This window comes from Engraulis encrasicolus, chromosome 2 (assembly GCF_034702125.1).
Source record: "Engraulis encrasicolus isolate BLACKSEA-1 chromosome 2, IST_EnEncr_1.0, whole genome shotgun sequence".
Classification (NCBI taxonomy): domain Eukaryota; kingdom Metazoa; phylum Chordata; class Actinopteri; order Clupeiformes; family Engraulidae; genus Engraulis; species Engraulis encrasicolus.
Genome location: NC_085858.1, coordinates 52,478,654 through 52,495,175, shown reverse-complemented (window position 1 = coordinate 52,495,175; position 16,522 = coordinate 52,478,654). Strand labels below are relative to the sequence as shown.

Here is a 16,522-nt window from a genome sequence, read left to right as displayed (position 1 = left end):
ACGTTTGGAATGAATAGTATCTGCAAAGTATGTTTTATGTTGCACCCAAGAGGATGGATAAGACGCACCAACTTAACTGAGATTAATTTAAAAAGATGCCCCCACTGTTGACCTAGTAGGCCCAATATTCTCCCAGTTCGTATGCCAAAGTGCAGAATGCTGTAGCATCCTGGTCAAATGACAACTTGCACTCCCACAACCTAGTTTCTAGGCTCTAGCCCAACGTGCATCTCAAAAACCTTATTGCACTGCTGCCTTGAAATTTTAATTCCCAAAAAGCCCCACTGAGATTTCGCTCTGCTTAAGAAAAGGTGGGAATTTAACCTTCACATCCCACAAATAAGCCAGGACATGCACGGTTATGAGTAGCATCAATCTTATTGTACGGTAATTGAACATTTGTATATGACTATGTATTCAGTATTCACTCTTTCCATCCTCCAACCATGAATGAATATTCTTCCAATTGATTGCACAGAATATTGATGATTGAGACATTATGTTATATGGCTTCTCATTTGAAGAATCCAGGTCAGCTCAGACAGACCCCACAGGAGCTTGCAGCTAACGCAACGCCATACAATCAAGTAATGCCTTTATCATGAGCATTTAACTATACTAATGTACATGTTTGTACAATATGTGTAGTGACGATGAACTGAAATGGAATGGAGTGAATTCATTCAAAATGGGTAAATCCCTACGTACTTGGATATTACAAAAACAAACCAGAAAATACCTTTTACATTATATTAAACTTAACAACCATCGATTTGGAAATATAATACTGTTTTATACGGTTTTGTCTCTGCTGAAACTAAGACAATGTACCTGCAAGATCAGCATTAATAGTAGTCACCCTGGTCTGTATGCTGTAGATGGGGGAGGGGGTCCAGAGGCTCTTACTTGTCATTGGTGCATCAGAGCAGAAGATGACAAGGCGACCGCTCAAAGCCGTGTGTTGTAAACATAAATAATAGATCCAAAAACCTGTCCTGACATCAGCATCTCACTGTAAAAATAAAAGGGCAGCTTGCCAAACAACACTAAATGTAAACTGAAAAAAGGTGAAGTTTAACATAGAACTGAGGTATTCAGAGAATACATTAAAGAACTATGTATGTTGTGCATTCAGAACATACAACCCAGACTGAATCTCGAACATGTAAGATGGGAAAGAGTAGGTAGGTGAGGCATGCATTGTAGGTGAGGCATGCATTGCCAACACAAAACGTCAGGACACCAATGTCAACATTTGTCAAATGTCTATATTTAGATAATTACTCATAACTCCATTCATCCAACATCCACACACGCCACATAGAGCAAATGACCGTGCAGGTCCAACCTGCTATCCACACTCTCTCAACCAGGCCAGAGCCAGGCCAGACACCATCAGGTCAGGTCAGAGTAGTGTCTTTACCAGTATGTACAGGTTTAGGGTGTCTTGTCTAATATAGATGCAACTGTATGCAGGTAATGTATGCAAGGTTCATCTCTCTCTGTCTTTAAAAGTCTGTTTGTCTGTAGTACATACATGTTTTTTTTTCGCTTTTTTTCTTTTGAGTGTGTCCGTTTCTTTTTTTTTTCTTAAATCCTAATTGTAAGTCTGTACAGCAAGACATGATAGCTAAAGTCATGGTTTCAGGGGGAGGGATGGGGGGGGCTTGTATACATACGAGGGGATTTCATAACAAACAACTGTCACTCAGTGGCCTCCGTGGCCCCTCCGCCCCCCAAAAACAAAAAAACAAAACAAAACAAACACGTGCAGGATAAAAAGGCGGTCCATGACCGATGCAGCCAATCAGCATCGAGAGCCAGGCAAAACGAGTAAAGGGATTGGATGCCAGTCTGCCAGTCTTTAGCGCAGTCGCGTCCAACTGTCCAATCATCAAGGGGAGCCGTGCATGTCCCGGTCTCCGTCGCGCGTCTCCTCGTCCATCTTGCGGCCGTGCTTGCGGAAGTACTTGTAGCGCTGCACGTACAGCTTCACCATGTTGCCCACCTTCACCGGGTTGATCTCTCCCGTGCGGCTGTGACAAATCTGAAAATTGACAGGAAGTTCATTAACTTGTAATGCTGGAAAGATACAACCTTTTACCCCCAAAAGTAATGACAACAATGTCCTAAATTTCACAATTTAAAATGTTCATACCCATTCCTTCATCTGCCTTTAAATTAATTTTGTCAATTTTTAATTGTATAACGTGATTAAGCTCCTGGTTAAGCTCCTAATTGATATGGCTGTTTCCATGGATATTCGTAGAGGATGCAAATGCATAAATGTGCATACAGTGCATCCGGAAAGTATTCACAGCGCTTCACTTTTTCCCGCATGTTATTACGTTACAGCCTTATTCCAAATTGTATTCAATTAATCTCTGTCCTCAAAATGTAACATAAATATCCCATTATGACCATATGCAAAAAGAGTTCTTGAGAGTTTTTGAAAATGTATTAAAATTAAAAAACAAAGAAATCATATTTACATTAGTATTCATAGCCTTTGCTTAATACTTTGTAGAACCATTTTTGGCAGCAACTACATTCATTTTTTCATTTAGAAATGAAAAGGGATTAAAAGGGAGGTCATCTGTGTGTGTTTCAACCTTTTTTTACATTGGCATTTTACATTTTGAGTCTGCACCTGGTTAAAATAGATTGGTGAGTTTTTAATGAAATCCTATGGAGAGTATCATGATCTGTTTCTGTAGTCACAGTGCAAGTTGACATGCATGCTTCTTTAGGTGTAATTCAAATTTCCAATGTTGACGGCATTCATACATCCCAAAACGATGTCAGTCCCACAACCATGGTTGACTAGTCAGATGATGCACTTTTTTTGTAAAACTCACTTGCTTACCACCACACATCTTGACGCCATCTAAAAGAAAATGTGTTTATCTTGGTCTCAAGAAAAATGAACAGACCAAGGATATGGATCACTAGAACCATGTCGTGTGGTCTGATGAGATCAAGATAAGCAAATTTGCTTTACATGGTGTTAAGCATGTGTGGTCTTATTTTTTAATAAGATCTCTTTGTTTTTTAATTTTAATATATTTTCAAAAACTCTCAAGAACTCTTTTTTTCACATGGTCATAATGAGGTATTTATGTTATATTTTGAGGACAGAGATTAATTGAATACAATTTGGAATAAGGCTGTAACGTAATAAAATGCGGAAAAGGTGAAGCGCTGTGAATACTTTCCGGTATGCATGCATGTGAGAGCAGCCCGGTCTGCTTGGTGGATGTAGTGGAGTATTGTGTAGGTAACGCTAGTGACACATGGAAGCGAAACGAGCAAAGCAACGCTCCACTCTGATAGCTAAACTTTCAACTGGTCGTAATGGAGAATCAAATGGATTGAAATCTGTTCGTTGCAGATTTGGTTGTTGGCCGCTGGTCAAATTCAAGCGTCATTTGTGTAGGATTACACTTTTTCGTTTCGATTTGGTCATCTTCGCCCCTCTTCGCTTGACTTACTGGAATGAATAGCAAATTTCCGCTTCACTCTCTGAAATTTGCTTGCATGTGTCCCTGACATAAGGGAGAGCAGATGGGTGGTTGCCACTGTACAGTACCTTGTGCACCGCCTTCCTCAGGATGTCCTTGTACTCCTCCTTGTTGATGTCCTTGCGCTGGTAGTAGGGCTTGATGGCCAGCTTCACCTCCTCCACCGCACGCTCCTGAGTGTGCAGCTTCTTCAAATACTGAAGAACAGCCAATGGGAGAGAGGTCAACATATTGAACGAGAACCTGTTTAAATTATCACTTGCAGAGCATCCCAGAGCATTTATTGGATCCAATTGGCATCTAATTATCCTTCAAGCACAATCTCCAAATCATTGATAACGGGTTTAATCCATTGTAGCCTGGAAACACATAAACGCTGCATTCAGGTTCTGGAGATTTGAGTGTTTTCTGTTAAAATTGTAGGTATGCTAAAAAGTGCTGAATGAACACATTCTAATGCAAAATGAGGGTCCTAGCTTTTAAATGCACCCTTTTCCAAAAAGGGCCTAGGCTAAAATGGGTTATGGCAGAAATCAAGAATGTGTTAGTGTGCAGCTGCTTTAAATACTGAGTAAAACACTAAGTAGTATTTGAGGAAAGAAAGAAAGACTACGAAAATGGCAGGGCATTTTGTTCACACTGTTGAGGAACAATATCACAGAAGACAAACTGTAGCCAAATACCAATAGCACACCATCTCCAAACATCACAAGTCAGGGGCGTAAAGAAAGTAATACTTACAACCTTGACATTACCAAAGTTAGTCTACTAATCTGCTAACAAATGTGAAAGGTTAGACAGGTGGAGCTTTTTTTGCTCAATGATTTAAGAAGGTAGTTAAGTAATCTGTCAGAAGAAACTCTAACCTTGTCGGGATCTTTGCTGTCGCTATCCCAGGCACCTTCCCCTGCTCCTCCGATGCCGGCTGGCAGAGCGGGCGGGGGTGGTGTTTGGGCGCACCCTCCTCCCATAGACAGCCCAGAGAGCAGGTGGGACGGAGGAGCCTTGGTGTTGCCCACCAATGGGAGAGAGCTGTGCAGGATGAACTGGTTTTGACCCGGGGGTGGGGCTAATGATGATAGAGGTGGAGCCTGGGAGGAGGAAGAGGAAAAAGATGAGGGGACGTGTGGCGTCTGGGAGAGAATCTAGCAAAAATATGGACACGACACCATCAGCAAAGCAAGCACACAGTACAGCATATTTCCATACCATATATCAGTGAGTGCCGGCCTGGCACACTTGCACGCACGCGCACGCACACACCTGTAGCGATGTCTGTTAAAGTATTGTACTTATGCTGCCCACTTACCTGACTGGTGGCTTGGATGAACTCCTGTGCTTTGGCGCGACTGGCGATGTTGGCCTCTTCCATCTTGAACAGGAGTGCTGTTACTGCATTGTACAAAGGAGAGGAGCCGTTTGGATTTAGAATTTAAAATGTTGTTAAACGTCTTTGCCCATTTTCACTGGTGTGAACTCAAAACTTTCCCCATAACCTTTAAGGACCTTGACTTATATTAATTTTAACATTAAGATTTCATTCACAAGTCTGAGCTAAAGCAATCATTCAAGGAAAACAACAGACGGTTTTATTCTGTTTTCAAGGCCTGCTTGAGTTCATTTAATTTGTGTACTGTTTACCCAAAATTAATCCATTTTTAATCCTAAAACCTAAGGCAAGGTGCCCCTATATTGCCTCATCAAGCTCAATTTGTGTTGATGGAAAAAAGGGCAGTTTATTTGCCTGCCCTTCACTTCAGCAACACTTACTCAGGCATGACATGGTGAGCAAAGGCTTTTTAGGCCTACTGCAAAAAATGCTTTCAGAGTTCTCTGCAGCATAAAATGTCTGATGTAGCCTGTGCAGAAACCTAGACTACAGGAAAATGTTCAAGTTTGCGCATGAAGCAGACAGTGACATAAACACAGACACTGGTCTGTAGGACAGTTGCCAAATATTTGTTTGATGTAGTTGGGTGTTGAAGTAGTTGAGAGTTGAAATGACCCTATAATGCAGGGGTGTCAAACTCATTCACAGTGGGCCAAAAATGTAAAGCTAGGATGACGTCGCAGGACGGACTCAATATATATATATTTTAAATTGAGCATACAAGCCCAAACACTGTTGATATGGTAGCCCAAATGCAAATACGCAATTGAAATGATCTCGCAGGCCAAATAAAATGACCCTGCAGGGCAGATTTAGCCCCCAGGCTTGCGTTTGACATCCATGCTATATTGCAGTGGTTCCCAACCTTTTTCTTAAGGGACCCATGTTTTTACTATTGTAAGCTTTGGTGACCCAACCACGCGAGCGCCCGCACGAGACGGAGTCACAAGATGCCCTCCGTTTCCTGCGAAAACTTACTTTAGTTATTTTATTCCTCAATTAGTCTTTGGTCAAATATAGAATAAATGTTTAATGTAGCACTTACAATTTGTTGCTTCTATGCATTTATTAGTTAAATGCTTTGTCTTTTATTCAACATGGGCTATATATATTTTAAAAACGAAACCCCTTAAAATCAAGAGGGCTCCGCGACCCCCTGTGGATCTTTGGCGACCCATAAGGGGGGTCCCGACCCATAGTATAGTATAGTACTATACTATAGTATACTATAGTATAGTATATTGCATATAACCGCTGAAGGGAGTGTATATACTCACAGGCTAGCACGCCCCCTGCGGTGCAGTCCACTCCAGTCTGCAGGCTCCAGGGTAGGGGCGGGGCGGAGGGAGGGGGCGGAGGGGGAGGCGGTGGCTTAGACGAGGACGACACCGACTGGAAGGAGGAGGAGGAGGACGAGGGATCCACCCCTGAGGGAGGCAGGGACAGAGGCAGCACCGGCAGCGCCGAGCCAGACGAGGTGGAGCACGGGGGAGAGTTTTTCTGATCGTCGCCCAGGAGCGACTTGTTGTGACTGAGGAGCCCTCCTGGGGTGGATAGCAGACCCCCACCACCACCGCCCCCCATGCTGGAGGATGCGGACAGGGGCGGCGGGCTACTGGGCACAGGCTGACCACTCTGAGGCTCCTCCGGGAGCAGGAAGGAGGTCTCGGGGGTCTTGCAGCTGCTGTCCACCGTCTGGGAGTCCGGGCTGGAGTCGCAGCGGGCGTCCCGGCCCGACGGCAGCAGGGGCAGGGAGAGCGGAGGCGTGTGGGGCGGGGAGGACGACGGAGGGAGAACGCTGGTGGAGGAGGAGGAGGATGAGGAGGAGGAAGATGGCATCATGGGGGCCGGCGGGAGGCTCGGTGGGCTGGATGGCTTGGTGAGAGAACCTCCAGTGGAGGCTTTGCCCTCGCCGCCAGCACCCACGACACCGCCGGCCTTGTCCCGGAGCTTCTTGCCTGGACGCCTCCTGCGCTTGGCCACCGAGGAGGAGCAGGGGGAAGAGGTGGAGGAGGAGGTGCTGGATGTGGGGGTGGCCTTCTTGGCCTTGAGGGGGCTGGGGACTCCTGGAAGAGGCGGAGGAGCCAGGATTTTCCCAGAATCCTTTCCTCCTGCCCCGCCGCCGGCCCCGCCGCCGCGAGACTGCAGCCCTCCGAGGGGCTCCGAGCACGGCTTGAGGAACGGAGACCGGCTCTCGTTGTCCCGCCGGAACACCACGGCGATGGAGCCACCGACGACTGACGATGACGAGCCGCCGCTCGGACCCATGCGCTCCACGCCCTTACCCCCGGAACCACCACCGGGGGCGGTGGAGTTACCGCCCGTGGTGCTGCTCACCCCTTCCCGGACCAGCACAGCCTTGGACTGCAGCTTGGCCTTCTTGCCCGAAACCTTCTTAGACCGCGAGCCTCCTCCTCCTCCCCCGGCCTCCTTCTTGCCCGCTTTCTCCTTCCGGTTTTTGCGGGCGCGTTTGGCCGAGGACGGTCCGCCTGCACCGGCCAACGGCAGAGCAGCAGAGGAGCCGAGGTCGCCTGACTGGAGGGACGGTGAGGAGGCGCCGGTGTTGTTGTTGGTGGAGGTCATGGTGAGGGTCTTGGAGCCTTTGGAGGCCTTGACGGTGCGGAGAGCGGCCGGGTCCGACTGAGCGCCGCCACCCTTCTTGGTGGATTTCTTCTTCCTGGAGGAGGGGGCTTTGGGCGGAGGCAGCAGGGGGCTGCTCTTGGAGGGCGGGGGTAAGGGCGAGGGCGGGAGCTCGGGGGAGAGCGGCAGGAGAGGGGAGTCCTCCAAAGACGGGTAGTCCGAGTCCAGCGCCTCGCCGTCCAGCGACAGCATGTCCAGCTCGGGCCGCTCGGCCGAGTAGCGGTCCGACTCGTAGCCGCGGTCTCCCGCGCCGCCGCGGTAGCGGTGCGGCGAGAGGGAGGCGTGGCGCGAGCGGCTGCGGTGATGCCTCCTTCTCCTCCTCTCCTCTTCGTCCTCCTCATCCCTCACCTCCTCAGAGTGCCTCCTCCTCTTCCTCTTCCTCTTGTGGGAGGCGCTCCTGCCCGAGGCCGGGCTGAGGGACGAGCGCGGGTGGCCCGGGGACCCTGGCAGGGTGGTGGTGGTGGTCGTCGTGGTCACCGTGATAGTGCGCTTGATGGCGAACAGGTCCGAGCCGTTGAGGTCCTGGATGGAGGGTGGCACCACGGGCCGCCGGTCTCTCCTCTTGTCCCTGTCGGACCTGCCGTCTCGGTCCATATCCCTGTCTCTGTCTCGGTCTCTGTCGCTGTCTCGATGCCGGTCTCTCTCCTGCTCCCGGGTGTCGTCTCGTCTGTCCCGGCTGCTCCGTGACCTCCGCGTGGCGCTGGCACGTTCCCTGCTGCTGGATCCGTGCTCTCCTCTCTCCTCTTCCCTCTCTCTCTTCCGGCTGCTCTTCCCCCCTCGGGAGTCTCCCCGGCTGCGGTCTCTCTCCCTGTCGCTGCGTCGCCTGTCTCTGTCTCTCCCTCGGTCCCGCTCCTTCTCTCGCTCTCTGTCGCGGTCTCTGTCTCTGTCTCTCTCTCTGTCTCTGTCTCTCTCCCGATCTCGCTCTCGCTCTCGTTGCCTGTCCCTCTGTCGTTCCCTGTCTCTCTCCCGCTCTCTGTCTCTCTCTCCGTCTCGGTCTCGTTCTCGGTCTCTCTCGCGATCCCGGTGATGTTCGTCCGAGTGGCTTGACAGGGACCTGCGTGTCCTGGAGTGCGCGTGTCCTCCTCCACCTCCTCCTCCCCGGGCGTCTGAGTTGTGGTGCTGTGGCTCGGGGCTGCCACCACCGCCACCGTGCTTTCTCCTCTTCCTCTTGCGGCTGGAGCTGCGACTGCTCCTCTTCCTCTCCTCCTTCTTCTTCCTCTCCTCCTGCTTCTCGCTCCTCCTCCGGCTGCTGCTCTCCCGGTTCCTCCTGCCCTCCTTCTCTTTGGCCTCCTTGCGTTTCTTCCTCTTCTCCGCCTTGCCCTCCTTGGCCTTGCGCTCCCGCGAGCTCTTGGAGGACTTGCGGGCCTTTTCGCGGTCGGCGGCGAGGGGTGGGGAGCCAGGGGGCGTGGAGGCCAGCGGGCCGCCGCCTCCGCTGCCGCCGGTGGTGGTGGCGGGGGGCAGCGAACCATGCAGCGCCGGCCCTGGCGGAGGGGTGAGGGTCACAGACAGGGGGAGGGGGCGGAAGCGCTCCTTCCTCCTGCTGGTGAGCTTCCTCCGCAGGTCCCCCACCCCCACCACCGGCGGCGGCAGCGGCAGCAGGCCGTCGCCCTCCGCGCCCCACGGGGCCTCGGTGGCGCACACAGACACAAAGCCGTCGCCCTCCATTACCCGCAGGATGCGCTCCGTGCCCATGCCCATGCCGATCAGTGCCATGCCACCACCCACGCCACCCGGCGGCGACCCGCCGTCCGCCATCGGGTTGCGCCAGCGCTCCTTGTTGTCGCCGGCGCCCACGATCTCGCCCTCCTCGATCTCTGAGTCGTGCGCAGAGTCATGGCCGTCAGGACCGTCCCTCTTCTCCCCCCGCACCCTGCGCTGCTCCAGCCTGACGCTCGGCACCTCCCTCACCACCCGCTTCCTCGAGGAGGAGGAGGAGCTGGGCTGGGGGGGGCTGGGAGGTGTGGTGGCGGCAGCAGCAGCAGGCGTAGTGGTGGGGGAGGGAGGCTGGCCAGGGGAGGATGGGGAGGGCGAGGCAGAGGGAGAGGCAGCCTCAGCCTCCTCCGTTGGTGCTGCAGTGGCGTCCAGGCAGGAGGAGGAGGAGGCCGTGACGTCGTCCACGGGCAGCTCGGTGGAGTCCGGAGGCGTGCCCGGAGGCGTGTCCGGAGGTGAGTAAGGAGGTGAGTCTGGAGGAGAGTCTGGAGGAGAGTCTGGAGGAGAGTCTGGATTGTACTCTGTGCCGTCGATATCGTCCATATCGTCCACCATCTGGGTGGCGGCGCCCTCTTGAGGGCTCTGTCTCTCGGGCAGCTCCTCTCCCATCTCCTCGGGGGAGCCCGTGCCGTCCTCCTCCGGCTCCTGCTCCTCTGAGGCCGGGGATCCCGTTGGCTGGAAGGGGTCGTACTTATCCCCTTCCTCCTCCTCCTCCTCCTCTCCCTCCTGCTGGCTCTTCTGCTCCCCTTCCCCGTCGGTGGGCTGGAAAGGGTCGTAGATCTCCGCCTCGTCGGGCTGCTGCCCGTCTGGTTGGCTGTCGCCATCAAGGTGGGCGGGCTGGCCCAGGCGTCGGCACGCCGGATTGGCCGAGGAGGACGCGGAGGAGAAGAGGGGTGGCGGGCCGCCCAGGCAGCGCGCGGGCCCCAGAGAGGAGGTGGAGGACACCACGTCGCCGCCAGAGCCGTTGCCCACCGCGCGGAAGCGGTCGTCCGTGTCGTTGTAGGGGTTGTTGTTGTTGTTGGGTCGGCCGGGCGAGGTGGAGGAGGAGGAGGGCAGGGAGGAAGGGGAGGACGGGGGAGAGGAGGGCGACGACGGGGAGCTGGAGGGAGAGGAGGGTGCAGAGGGGCTCTTGGTGCAGGAGACAGGCCTCGTCCTGAAGCCTGGGGCTGGAGTGGGGCCTGGAAGCCGAGGAGGAGGAGACGAGAGTGGGGAAGGGGATGGAGAAGAGTAAGGGCAGCCCAGCGAGAGAAGCTCCCTCATCAGTCTTAGCGTTCTGGGGTGAGGATGCGAGGAGGGAAGACCTGCAGGGAGGGAGGGAGAGGAGAGAAAGAGAGAGAGTCTTACAACCATTGCATAATGCATAAAGAAAAACACTTGCTGTAATATGCATGCCCACCTGCTACGAATAAGGTTTTATTGTTGTTGGTATATTAGAACAGAGTGAATCTAGAGCAGTGTTTCCCAACCTTTTTTGTCCTGCGTACCCCCTAAGCCATTTTGTCATATGATGAGTACCCCCTCGCCCTCACACATGCTCTGTTCCTCTATCCCAATGTGACTACACTCAATATATTTGCTATTATTACATTTTTCTGCGTACCCCCTGAGGTGTGCTCGCGTACCCCTAGTGGTACACGTACCCCTGGTTGGGAAACACTGATCTAGAGGGCATATAAATACCAGGGGAAAAGGGAATGAGATTGACAGGTAGTGACAATTCAGAAAGTGTACATAACCTCATTAAATTGAAAACAAGTTAACTAAACCAATTATGGCGCGCTTCACCAAAAAAGAAAAAACACACTACAACAACTAGAGCGGATGTTGCATTAGTAGGTCTTGGTGTGAAACCTAGAGATTACTGTATAGATAGATACATAATTTGTAGGGATGGGATATCGGTATCGGTGTATCGTTATCGGGTTCAGATATCAACACAATTCAGAGATCGGATCGGAACTTTCCTGATACTGACATTGAGCCATTTCCACTGTTAATTTGAAATCATAACACTTGCATATTAGTTTTCAGGATGGGATTGGTACTTTTTTACTTGATACTTTTTACTTATTAATTGGTGTCCTGTTCTTCTAACTTCCTTTTCTGGCCAAATAGCCTACTTGAGCCTATCGTAAGTTGAAAACCCATGCATATCTGTGGTTTTGGTACAGGATCAGAGTAGTATCGGTATTGGCAGATATCCAAATTGAGATATCGGGATCGGATCGGAAGAGCAAAAATGTGTATCGATGCATCCCTAATAATTTGGCTTCTGGATATGGGCCAGTAGGGGGATACCTGACTTGCGGGAGCGAGAGGGCAGGAGTAATGAGGACAGCAGAGCCAGAGTCGAGCCTTCTTCCACACGGACCTCTGCAGTCACCTCCACTTCAATCTCACCACTGAGGCAGGGGAAAAAAAATCATTTGTCATGATAATCATCATCATAATTTTCTTCCTTTCTTTCTTACAAACTGCTGCTAAAAATATTGTACACAGGAACATATCTCAACCAACCCCAGCCAGCAGAATTCCTTGTGATGCTGGGACACAAATCATTACCATTTTATTACTCATATCCATTTTTTCAATATATTTATTTCGGCTAATTTTTGATCAAAATCAAACCCCTCTGTAATGACCCCCTCTAAATCACTGATGTATCACTACCAATTCTCTACGCGCTAGGAAGTCACCTGTCAACCAGCTGCGGTGATGACGCCTCCCCTGGGATCCAAGACAAGGAGGTGGTCTCTATGGCAACTACAGAAGCCCCCTGAGAGAGAGAGGGAGAGAGAGGGAGAGAGAGAGAGAGAGAGAGAGAGAGAGAGAGAGAGAGAGAGAGAGAGAGAGAGAGAGAGAGAGAGAGAGAGAGACAGAGAGCTATTAGTCACCTATAGTCTTGTTTATGACTTCCTAGCTGGTATGACATTGCCAGTTTCCATTGACAATACAGGGGCAGCAGGGAGGGAGTGGATAAAACGTTCTAAAAGGAAAAGAAAAGACCAACTGGACTCTCACTCACAAGCTCATTGGGCTGGTCCTCAAGACTGTCTCCATCTTCTTGTTTACATCTCAGGGCTGGTTTGCTTCTCCTCCGAGAGTCCTGCTCTTCGTCCCCACTCCCTTCCTTTGCAATACCTTCTTTCTCCTCATCTTCCTCTTCCTCTTCCTCTTCAATTTGGGAAATCTCTTCTGTCTGAGAAGGCAGAAAGGGCATACAGATATCACCATGCAACAGCACAGCATATGAGGGCATGCCAAGTTTTTGTTTTGTTTTGTTTTTCGCAAATGTGTATTTGTTATTTTGCGGTCTCTGACAAATACTTGCATCACATTGAAAATACAACCAGGACATTGAGCCTTACCTTTGGCTCCGGGTGGCCACCCCCCTTGCACTCCTCATCTGTCCCCATCTGGTCGTAAACAATGTGAATTGTATTAGTTGACACGTCCAATATTGATCTTTGGGTTGATTTCCTTCAAACGAGTCACCATCTGCCCTGGCCAAAACAGTGGCACCTAGGTCACCATTTGCGGGCGATACATTATCAGGTTTTCTTTTTCTCTTTTCTTTGTTTTTTAAAGGATGGCAGTCCAGGTCAATGTATGTAAACGTCTGCGTTGACAACAACGGTTATCACTTCACGTTGGCACAATAGCCTACACATAAAGCAGCCAATCATTCCAGTTCAACGTTGACACTTTCAAATGTATGGCACAATATGGATCATAACGTTGAGGTTACAGAAGCCACCACGCCATTGGTTAATAATAACAAAAAAGGACGCATTGGTCAACTATTCCTCTAGAATGGTGTACACCACATTAATAACACAACCACTAACTTACATATGAGCAGAAGTTAAATCAGTGCATAGTAGAGACACCAAAACACTCACAGCATATCATGCAAAAGGCTAGTCCATTAACACTGCACCAAACATCTTAACATGCATGCTATAATTATAGCTGGAAGATTTTTTTTGTTGACAGTAGCCTATGCCTTACTAAAAAGGTACAGATAACCAAGCAAACATTTACACAAGGTTGGGTTAACAACACAGAGGTTCTATACTCATGCACATTTCTATATTAATTAAAACGCAATGTCTAAAATGAATATAGCATGTTGATCCAACTGCAAGACACTGCTTGAGAAAAACAGCTCTTGAAATCGAGGCAGTGGCTCAGCAAAAGTGGACAGCTAACCAACATTAGCGTAATGTCTATCTACATGACCAACTAGCCTACAAAACGTATTCCATTTTTACTAGGTAACGTTAGCGTTGATGGCTAGGTTAGCTTATTTGTAGGGTATTGAAAGCATGTGTGCACAAACGCTACCTTAATCGCCGGACTTCAATCTGGATAGACGGTCCTGAAAAGAGCTCTCTCTCACTGAAACAATGAAATATTTACTTTAAAACCTTGAGGGCTCTTCAAAGCACTAAAGATTGCACATTTTTGAATACAATAAAAGGCCCTGCCCATCCATGTCCGCCATTTTACTTCCCCCACCGAACTGAAACCGGCAGCCAGTGGCTCATGGGAAATGTTGTTTTTACAGAGAGTTTTGGGTAGCCTACTCATGGTTTGGAGGTCAGGCGGCCTACAGATCCAACAAATTAGATGGTTGCTTTTAAGTTGTAGGTCTAGGCAACCGTTTTTTTCTATGCACGGCTTCACCTCGTCTACTGTCTCTGCTTTCCATATTCTCAATAGCTACTCTATTCACAACTTTGCTGAAATAACACGACTGCCTTCTCAAGCCCGACTCCAGTAAGTGAGACTCATTCTCACTCTCTCACTCCACATACACACAATTTGTATTTCTAATGTTGAACATTTTTTTTCATGATGAAGCCTACATCTCATGTTCACCCCCACCTTCCATTGACCTTCCTGCATTTAATTGAACCTTTAGGCCTAGGATGGAGTAGTTTGTAGTTATTTCCCCATTTTTTTTTCGTGAAAACTTCACGAAATGATAGAGATACGGTTGGATGTCAGGCCCAGTGGCCAAATTTGTCACACCTAGGTACCAGAAACCCCGGGCCTCATCACTAAGGGCCCCCCCTGCCAACGGCTTTGGATCGCTAAACACTAAAACATTTTTTTATCATAAGGTGTGAAGGGGGCCTCCCTCCCGTTAGTTCGGCCTGTGTCGTCATTTCAGATTTTAATTGTGACCCTCAGACAATTTGAGTTCGACACCCCTAGCCTATCGGTCCCTATGGAACGTGTGCAAGGAGAATTTAGACCTATCTGAAAAGTATTTCTGTTTCAGTTTCATTTGAGAGGAAAAATGTACTCAACAGGCACAGCACAGGTTTTCAGCTCCAGTGCGTACATGCAAAATCAGTGGTTCATTGATCATAGCTGATCGATAAGACACAAGTGTGTTCTCCAGTGCTTTTGTCACCTTGACAACAAAGACGTGCACTGAAATGATAAACATTTTGTGATTATAGCTGAATGGTAATGGTGTAGCCTATTTGCCTATTTGTTCTCCAGGCTGATGAATGCCTAGTACCCAGGCCTGGGGAGGGACCCAAATAACGGCCTGGGCATTTTTGGCCTAGGTCAGTCCTGGACACATCCCCTACGTTTTCTACACTAATATGATTGGTGCAGTCTATTGCCATATTGGTAACACTTTAATTGACCTGTTCCTGCATAACACATTCATAGCAGCTGTTATATAGCCTGCATGAAGCATTCATGATTGTTTCATGACCCTTTCATACCAAACCTTAGCAGACGGAAGGACAGCAACTTAAACAAAGCAGCATTGCGGGTTTTGCTCTGAACCCTCAATGACTGATTTTGACAAGTTACTGTCCTTTTGTCTTCCATGTCTTTGAAAGGTTTGGTATTAATGTCTATAGCGAAACAGTATTGAATCCTTCATGCAAAGTGTATAACAGCAGCTATGAATGTGTTATGCAGAGACATTTCAGGTAAAGTGTAACCCCTATATCAAAGATCTAAATCTAGAGTGACATGGTTTGGGGATGCATGGATGCTGTCAACATTGGTAATCTGAAATACACCTAAAATAAACATGCATGTCAACATGCACTGTGACTACTGAAGCAGATCATGATATTCTCCATAGGATTGCATTCAAATCTCACACCAATCTATTTAAGCCAGATGCAGACTCAAAATGTAAAAGTTCAATGCAAAGAAAGGTTGAAACGCACACTGATGACCTCCCTTTTCATCCCTTTTCATTTCGTTTCATTTCTAGACGATTTGAGCCAACACAACCCCTTCTCTACCGGATTTTAATCTGGGGTGTACTCACTTTTGTGAGTGCATGTTCAAACATTAATGGCTGTATTATGTTTTTTTCTGAGTGAACAAGAAATTTAAGTGGCTAAATAAGTTGTTAAAAGGTCACTAATCATTGTGTCAAAGTGAAATTTCTGTAATGCTTTCCTATGAAAAGATATACTCACAAATCTGCAAAAACTGTGAGGGGTGTATTCACTTTTGTGATATACTGTATATAAAGCAATAAACCAATTACTGCATCGGCTGCTGGTGTGCAAGTTCCACTCTTTGCCTCTGTGGATTATCGCTTTGGAACCAACGTACCCACAAGGACTGGAGTTACTGGCACGACACCCCTCTGTCTTTTGTCAGAATATATTTAGTAAACATACCGTCATCCTGAACTGTGTGCCTTCCAGTTCCAATTTTTCCCCTTAAAGGTTTGAATTGCATTGTAGCCCTACAGGTTCATAGATTAATAGCTTTAAGCCAATGATGCCTGATGTTGCGTTGCGCAACATTGGCCCTGGCGCCTGGATCGTCATTACGCAACATTCAGGCTCATGAGATTTGAGACAACTTTATTAAAAATCTTTGTTTCTTTGAGATGAATGAACACGTTGAAATGAAAGATAAGGGTCTTAGCGTTTAAATGCCTTCTTATTGCATGTTTTTATGTGCTTCAGAGGCTGAGATATTTAGGTTTTTATAGGCTGAGGGCAGCTTTTCTTAAAAAGTGCTCAGGCATTCAGCACCCTTTCTTGCAGGTGCCTTAGGCATCAATGGGTTAAGATGGAAACAGTTAAAATTTTGAAAAAGAAATTGTTTGTCTTTCTGTCATTATTTACATCACAAAAACCTGGCATTTGAACAGGGACGTGTGGACTTTTACAGCCAGGCACTGTTCATATAGGCCTACAGTAACAGAATAGAACTGCAGGGGAGCATTCCGGTTGGGCCACGTGACACAAGTATGGTG

At 48.6% G+C, this 16,522-nt stretch overlaps 1 protein-coding gene across 1 annotated transcript; it reads right to left on the bottom strand.

Moving 5' to 3' along the window:
- Positions 1 to 1,248: 1,248 nt before the first annotated feature.
- Positions 1,249 to 13,797, bottom strand: scaf1 (SR-related CTD-associated factor 1). The gene is made up of 10 exons (XM_063190955.1): positions 13,609 to 13,797; positions 12,630 to 12,677; positions 12,287 to 12,460; positions 11,958 to 12,037; positions 11,560 to 11,663; positions 6,189 to 10,562; positions 4,831 to 4,913; positions 4,388 to 4,612; positions 3,590 to 3,718; positions 1,249 to 2,047 (listed from the first exon to the last, which is right to left on the bottom strand). The coding sequence occupies exons 2-10, from the start codon at positions 12,675 to 12,677 to the stop codon at positions 1,895 to 1,897; spliced, it is 5,370 nt and encodes a 1,789-aa protein (XP_063047025.1). The 5' UTR covers positions 13,609 to 13,797; the 3' UTR covers positions 1,249 to 1,894.
- Positions 13,798 to 16,522: the final 2,725 nt, after the last annotated feature.

Bases quoted from the DNA above. Each gene is read 5' to 3' on its own strand.
- scaf1 (XM_063190955.1), bottom strand. From the start codon at position 12,677: ATGGGGACAGATGAGGAGTGCAAGGGGGGTGGCCACCCGGAGCCAAAG. The intron at 11,664-11,957 runs GTGACTTCCTAG...CCCCTGCCTCAG, and splicing joins TCACCGCAGCTGGTTGACAG to TGGTGAGATTGAAGTGGAGG. The intron at 4,613-4,830 runs GTAAGTGGGCAG...TCCTCCTCCCAG, and splicing joins TCATCCAAGCCACCAGTCAG to GCTCCACCTCTATCATCATT.